Below are 7,972 nucleotides of genomic sequence, written 5' to 3'. Positions count from 1 at the left end.
CTTTGGTTTGGAGTTTCAAAATTCCTTGAGGGAGTTATGCAGACATCTAGCTGCTTGCTCTCTCTGTACTATAGCAGAAGTTAAATCCTTTCTCAAAGTCAGCCCACTGTGTATCTTACTAAATAATGATTTTTTTTTTTTAAAACTAGCCAATTGGCTTCCAAGTAACAATGCTGGCAGTATGCAAATACAGCTGCAGCTCAGGAGCTGATGTTGAGATTTCAGCACAACCAGCGTGGCTGCACAGAGTGGGATCATTACGGCACAAAGAGGGAATAACAAAAAATAAATAAATCCAATAGGAATGTCATGTGCAAAATAACTTGCACAAGACTTGAAATACACCCCGAGACACAAGAACAGTTTTAGAGATGACAGAATATAATTTACCCAAACTCTGCTGCACAGATTCTACCAGAATTATTTGCCACCTATCTTCCTTTTGTTCCATAAATAATGAAAGGTAGAGTACTGACTGAGTGAAGCTGGCAGCTGCACCAGGGCCCCAAACCTTTAAAAGCTCCAGTTTCACTGCATTACAGTGATTATTGCATTTCTGTTTGGTATCATGCATCATTAAATTACAGTCAACTCCAACTGTATAGGATTAAAGATGAACCTTGAACTGAATCTTATTTAAGAGCCTTATTTATAGAGGGACCCTTTGTAAAGCTTTTAGTTGATATAAAGCCTACAGAGTACAAATCAAGCATTAACTGATGGGGAACCTGTAGGACCATGTAGCTGGTTAATTCAGCCCTGTCCATTGTCTAGAGAAGATGTCTGCCTCAACTTCTACAGAATGGAAGTGTTAACATATGCAGCCTTTAATCAAGAAATAAAATAAATAATAAATAAAATAAATGGCGCAGTTGGTAGCACTGTTTTCTCGCAGCAAGAAGGTTGCCGGTTCACGTCCCGGTGAGGACACCTGGGATCTTTCTGCGTGGAGTTTGCATGTTCTCCCCGTGCAGCGTGGGTTCTCTCCGGGTTCTCCGGCTTCTTCCAACACAGTCCAAAAACATGTTGAGGTTAATTGGTGATTCTAAATTGTCCGTAGGTGTGAATGTGAGTGTGCTTGGTTGTCTGTCTCTAAGTGTGATAGACTGGTGACCTGTCCAGGGTGTCCCCTGCCTTCGCCTTAAGTCGGCTGGGATAGACTCCAGCCCCCCCGCGACCCTAGTGAGGATTAAGCGGTGTATAGATAATGGGACCTAAGTCAATATTAAATGTGACTCCTTTCACACAGCAGTCCAGACCAATGCATTTCTAGAAGTTTAAATCAAAGTAGTTACATTACAGAAAGCAAACAGTATTACTTGCAAGTCCATCTTATTTTTTTATTTTTTATTTTTCCTATGTTCGTATATGCAAATTCAAAAGCATCTTCAGCTCCAAGAAGCAACTAAAAGTAGTCAGTGAAGATTATGGGAATTTGGGAGTTTATTGAGCCCATAGAAACCGCAAGAAAATACACATCTGTTGACGCATAGTATGCACATTTAGTGCAGAAAAATAAATTAGCAATACATATTTGGTCATAAAGATTGAAAAGCCACAAAGACTTGGAAATAATTCAGAATATATATACAAATCAGTTCATTGTCACAAAATGACAAACTTGTGAAACATACTATTATTCAAAGAGAGAAAAGAAAACATTAAAAGCTCATATGTTTTTGGGTTTGCTTAGCAACCTGACCAACCTGGAGCCCCCTCACTGAAACGTCCTAACAAACAAACAACCAAGATGAGGTGAGCAAAGAAACTCTGAAGACTCTCTAGGCTGCAATTGCAGGGCTGTGGTCAGGATGAAACACACAGGTCTATAAGACCCTCGTAGCTTCTATTCCTGTCTTCACTAAATTACAATATGCAAGAGAAATGAGTACAGCCTTGTCAAATATCACCTAAATGTCAAATGAGTCAAGAGTGTATCACCTCTCGATAGCTGCATTATTTCTAGGTTGAGCAGTGGAGTATTTGCACTCTAAGACTGAAAGCTAACAGTTTAGATTTCTGTAAATAAGAATACAGGCTTAACAGTGGGGGTTCAATTTAACTAAAGTCAGTCATTACTGACATTCAAAGCTTTTATTTATTTATTTTATAATACTTCTGATGTCCACCTTTATTTTGGATGAGTGGCGCAGTTCTTCTCTGCATGAAGGATACCAAAATTCTGGAGATGTTTTCATTCTTCAGACTGTTTTTTTTTTCTTTTTTCAGCTACTCTGCTGATTTGTGTTGCTCAGCCTGCTCTCCTCTGTTCTACTGGATTCAACTCAAGAGTCATTGCTTCCACCCTTGTGTAATTTTGGTAGAGTGCTTGGGATCATTGTCATGGTGGAATATTTCTCTTCTGCCAAGCTTCTGCAGCTTGTCAGTCAGTATTTTGGTTTACCCACAGGCATGCATGACATTACACAGGTATTACTCATCTACAAGCGTCATCTCTCCAACACCTGTTCCACTCAAACAGCCCCACCTCCATGCTTCTCTGTGGTGCTCCTTGTCAGGTTCATACGGAACATGTTGGACCTCATCTGAGCCACGTACATTTATCTTGGTCTCATCTGACTAAAGAATGAGCCCCAATATTCATCAAGCTTCAACTGTGTAGGCAATGCACTGTTTTTCCATTCATGTTAGGTGGACGACCCCTTCAGCCCTGATTAGTGGTACTGTGGCTATGGCTTAGATTTTAAAACACATTTTTGAATTCTTCTGACACACACATGCAAAAGGACATAGCCCATTGGTCCAAAACTGAGAACGTTGTAGTGATCACAGCTCATTTTAGAACCATAATTACGCAGTTTGGAAATTACAGGAGTGCCATTTTATTGCTTTGTGTTTCTAGCAGTCTAAAGTATTTGCCATGATTGTTCATTAGAGGTAACACTTTACTGTTCAGCGTGCAAATAATGCAGTTATTGAGAAGTGATAGCGTTTGGAGTACTCCCTTCTGCTGTATACTGTAGCTAAAACAGACAAAGAGAAACATGTAGGATCTTATAAATAATTCTGAACTAACAATAACACATGTAAAGTCAGACTTGTAATAATTTGAACAAAAAAATATGAGGAAGAACAAAAAAAGGGCAGTGAGAGAAATAATGTTAAAGAAAGACTGCCCTGAAGATAAACACCACTTTGGAAGTCAGAAAATAGAAAGTAAGGCCTCAAGAGAAAAAGCAAGAATCTTGCATATAACCATCATCTTTCCTGTAGATCAGCCTGTCAGCTATCCTGTCTCTCTGCAGTCATCACATGGAGTCAAACTGGAGTCAGATTAAACAGAATAAAAGAAACACACACACCCCCTCACACACACACCCTGAGAGAGGATATTGTCAACCTACTGCTAACCTGTAACCTCTGGCACCAGGGCAGAACAGCACCCCGCTGCCTTCACATCCTGCATGAACAGCTGAAAACATATTAAATGATTACTTAAGGTTTTTACTCAACTTAGGAAAGACCTGGGGGCACACTGCTGGGGCTGGTAGCTTATACTGTATGTAGTGTGTTGTTGTCCTGTGATGCGAACGCAGCATTGGTTGCAGCACATTCAGTGAATATCATACAGACGGCTCAACAGCGGCTCGACAGGAAGTCAGAATGTCCAGAACTGCGTAACGCACGCCGTCGGGTTACACACAGCTCTTCCCTTGACAGTTGAGGAAAATTCACCATGGTGCATCAAAAGGACATGACATCATGTGCCAGGCCAGACTGGTTTACATGTGTCCAAGGATTCACCAGGGATCTAGTCCTGCACCAGGTTCATCTCAGGTCCTTTTGACATCAGGTCCAGCCTAGTAGGCCTCAGCACTGCTAAAGAGTTGCAAGTATCCTGAGGAAGGAGATGATGAGGACACAAAAAGACTGTCCAACACCAAAAACAAGAGCCTCCAAGGAGATCATTGTCTTCCCCGCTGCCTTGTACACACCGGCTATGGCTGCACCTAAAAATGGAAGAAAACAACACAAGTATTTAACAGTTGTATTGCTTAGTATGAGTTGTGGTCGATAAGCTAGTAATGCTATTTAAGCTGTAGGTTACTACATGTCAGAGGTAATCTCTGAGGGAAGGGGCTCAGCTCTGACACTGCTGCACCACAAGTGAAGTGAGTGTTTCTGTTCCAACAACTCCACCAGGATAATAAGTCATCTTTAGCAAAATGAGGTAATTGAGTTACATCATTTACAATCGTTGCATTCTCACAGTTATTTCTTATTATCTCATTCTTTAGTTCAGCAGTCTCCAACCTTTGTTGCACCACAGACTGGTTTCAAGCAAGACAATAACGGACGAACTGGTCATCAAATAAATTTTTTTAGGGTGAAATATGTTCTTTTCTACACACACGCACGCACACACACACACACAACCTACTAGTAAGGACTCCCCCCAAAACTGGTCCCACGATGCCCATGAGGAGGATGGCAATGGGCATGAATCGGGCCATCTTGTGCTGGCGCAGTGTGGCGAGGGAGAGCAAAGCTGCAGGCAAGTGAAACATCAGAGAGGAGACCGCTGCCCACAGAAACACTCCATACCACATCTCTGGAAAACACACACAATTATGCAGTCATACATCTCTTCATACCAATCATGTACTATTCAACAACACACTGAAGCTATTTAATGACATTGTGCAGCTATTCATTAATGTGATTCTGGCTTACTGGGACGTCCCTTTTTATTTTTTCTGAGCAGGAAAGAAGTTTGCCAATATATCTGTGACAAATGGAAGGAAAAGCTCACAAATGTAGCTACATAAAGAATGAACATCCTTCTGTGCAGGTGACCACACTGACTAGTATCTATCTATCTATCTATCTATCTATCTATCTATCTATCTATCTATCTATCTATCTATCTATAATGTCAATGCTGTCCTAAATTAACAGCATTGGTAATTATCAAAATCATGTTTTACATTTCTGTAATGGTAAATACACCAGTATGTAGAAGCTCTTCAAGCAAAATACTTTTGATGCTAAAATATAATTATTGTTATCCATGAATTTTCAAATTTACAGTTACTAAAAACTGAAAACATAGTAAAGCACATTATTATTTCTTGATTAAGATGTCAGATTCTAGTTATTTACTGTCATTCCTGAACAGAAACATGAGTTTCAGTGGTTGAATTTAATGCTTTATTAATTTCGGACTTGTCAGAGAAGCCCAGTGAGCCGGTGAATTTAAAGTGAAAAAGGTGAATTCAGTTTGAAATTCTTCATTCTTGTTCAAAATGGCAAAACGTGGAGAGCTGAGCGGCATTAAAGCGCTTCATGCTGCTGGATGGTCTTTACACATATATACTGTGCTTAACAAATTAGACAGATGGTGTAATAAATTTGTTAAGCATTGTACATACACATGGTGGTCTCATATTCTTTGCACTTGGCTAAAATCAGTCATCACTGAAATGCAATGTATCCTTGAATAGAGGACAGAGGACAGTGTAGGGGACTGCTCTACATCCAGCAGACTCCCACTTACAATAAAATCCGCTCTCACATAGAAAATAATTCACTAAAATAGACACAAGGTTATATTAGTGCCACATATCTGGCAGAACAATTAACTATATACTAACTAGTATAAGCTGGGTTTTATTATATTTTCCAAAACTGATCTTGTTGTGTCCATCCTGCAACATTTTCAGACTGTTGTTTTCTAATGATCTAGTTGCCAGTGTACTCATTAGATATCCAAACATATTCTTATCCCCAAAGCCCCACAGCAACCAGAAGTAATAGCTGGGCATCATGCAAGGCAGTGTAAATTAATATACACCTTTAAAACAGTTTGATGTTGTTGATTGAAACCACAAAGTCGGACATATTACCACACGTTTGTTAAGCATTGTTGTAACACTGCTAACAGCCGTTTAGATGGAGCAGGAAGTTATGTAGCTTCACTACTACACAATGCTAACTAGCATCAGGTCCACACCACAGCTGAGTACATTTTAACGTCCCTCTGGTTCGGTACGTGGAAAACACTTTAGACAGGACTTTAAATGTTATTCAGCATTTGAGTCCAATAGTTAAGCAGAGCAACATAGCAGCTCCAGCTAACAAGCTACCAAACATTACCCACCTGAGAAGTCGCTCAGAGATGTGTCGTTGCCTCCGTGTGTGCCGTTTTTTCTCGGCACTAAATTCAAACCGAGTATTTGCTGGACAAAGCCTATCTCGTTATACCGATCCTGCATGTCTCACGCTGATAACAGACACTGCATGAGTGAAGAATGGCCAACAGACGCTTTAAACCATAAGAGTCGCACAGGCATTTGCCAAATGTCGATCTTGAAGCAACACTAAGGAGCATCCGGCTAGCTTAGCGAGCTGTCAACACAACTTGTTTTGATAACGGGTGAATTTCACCCCGTGTTCGGCCTGTCAGGCAGCGTCGCCTGTTGTGTTGTAGGATCCGGAAATCAAGGCTCACCGTGAACACAGCAGACGCTGCTGCCTGACAGACTGAGCAAAGGGGACTACAATACACTATGGATGTGGGCTACCAATAGGCTCGTTGGAGATAAGCCAGACATGCGCAGTTTAGACCCCCGGCGATAGACCACAATGCATGCTGGTTAGATTTCTGTCCTACTTGATCCCGACTTGCTCTGACGTCTCTCCAACGTAATATCGTGAGATCACGACGCTGCAGAGTATCGGAGCAGGTGTCTGTTCAGGAGCCGTGGTGTTGGCGCCCCCTGGAGGCCCAAAGACGTCACAGCATCACTCGCCATGATGGACGACGGTCACAACGAGAGTATTGATTGTGAATCGTTTTATTTCTTTAACATTAAAAACAGTTCTGATGGCTTCATTTGCAAAGCAAAGTGCTGTTGTTAAACCTGCCAAACTAGAAACACACTACGTTTGTACTTGTTGCTTTTATTTAGTGCTTTTGGTATATAACAGCACATTTGGTATATGCTTTTTATATATATATATATATATATATATATATAACCCCTTTAAAAATGCAGTGGGTTAATTTAATGTATTTCAGTTGAATTCATGTTAAATAGTTCATTTTGTGTAAATTCATGAAGGAGGCATGGTCGTAATTTCTTTGTGTGACCAGAGGAGGGCGCTTTATGTTATATATATATAGCATATATATATATAGCAGTCCAACATAACTAACCAGATCAGTCACTGTTTTTGGTAGAAATTATATCATTACATGGCAAATCATTTACCAGTAGGTGTAGTAGAGACAGAGAAACCAACGGACCCAACATTCATGATATGCATGCTCCTGAGTCTGTGTAATCGAATAATTAATTGAAAGGGGTGTGTTCAAAATAATAGCAGTGTGGAGTTCAATCAGTGAGGTCATTCATTATGTGGAGAGACAGGTGTCATTCAGATGGCCCTCATGAAGGATGAAGCCAGCACATATTGTACATGCAATTCTCTCTGAAAACTTGAGGAAGATGGTTGTTCAGAAGTTCACTGTCCAGAAGAACAGCGTGCTTTAACTAAAATGTTGATTGGAGAGGGGAAAACGTATAAAGACCTGCAGAAAATGATAGGCTGCTCAGCTAAAATGATCTCTAATGCTTTGAAATGGAAAGCAAAACCAGAAAGACGTGGAAGAAAACAAAAGACTACCATTTGAATGGATTGATCAATAGCCAGAATGGCAAAGACTCAGCCAATGATCAGCCCCAGGGAGATCAAAGATGGTCTGAAGTTACCTGTGAGTATTGTGACAATTAAAGACGCTTGTGTGAGGCTAACCTATCGGCAAGAAGGCCCCACAAAGTCCCACTGTTAAAAAAAAAAAATGTGCTGAAGAGGATACAATTTGCCAAAGAACGTATTGACTGACCTGAAGAGAAATGGAGAAACATTTTGTGGACTGATGAAAGTAAGATTGTTCTTTTTGGGTCCAAGGGCCGCAGACAGTTTGTCAGACGACCCCCAAACACTG

At 40.6% G+C, this 7,972-nt stretch overlaps 1 protein-coding gene across 1 annotated transcript; it reads right to left on the bottom strand.

The window, feature by feature from the left end:
* Positions 1-1,359: 1,359 nt before the first annotated feature.
* Positions 1,360-6,297, bottom strand: tmem170a (transmembrane protein 170A). Its single transcript, XM_008294454.1, has 3 exons — positions 6,122-6,297; positions 4,403-4,573; positions 1,360-3,971 (listed from the first exon to the last, which is right to left on the bottom strand). Exons 1-3 carry the CDS (start codon positions 6,234-6,236, stop codon positions 3,841-3,843), a joined length of 417 nt encoding a protein of 138 aa, XP_008292676.1. The 5' UTR covers positions 6,237-6,297; the 3' UTR covers positions 1,360-3,840.
* Positions 6,298-7,972: the final 1,675 nt, after the last annotated feature.

The sequence above is a fragment of the Stegastes partitus genome, unplaced genomic scaffold (assembly GCF_000690725.1).
Source record: "Stegastes partitus isolate 25-593 unplaced genomic scaffold, Stegastes_partitus-1.0.2 Scaffold964, whole genome shotgun sequence".
In the NCBI taxonomy this organism is placed as follows: Eukaryota; Metazoa; Chordata; class Actinopteri; family Pomacentridae; genus Stegastes; species Stegastes partitus.
The sequence above is the reverse complement of the archived record's forward strand: the minus strand, read 5'-3'. Positions and strand labels throughout refer to the sequence as shown.

Coding starts and splice junctions, on each gene's coding strand:
- tmem170a (XM_008294454.1), bottom strand. CDS start 6,236: ATGCAGGATCGGTATAACGAGATAGGCTTTGTCCAGCAAATACTCGGT. Junction 4,574..6,121: donor ATCTCTGAGCGACTTCTCAG/GTGGGTAATGTT, acceptor TGTGTTTTCCAG/AGATGTGGTATGGAGTGTTT. Junction 3,972..4,402: donor TTTGGGGGGAGTCCTTACTA/GTAGGTTGTGTG, acceptor TTCCATTTTTAG/GTGCAGCCATAGCCGGTGTG.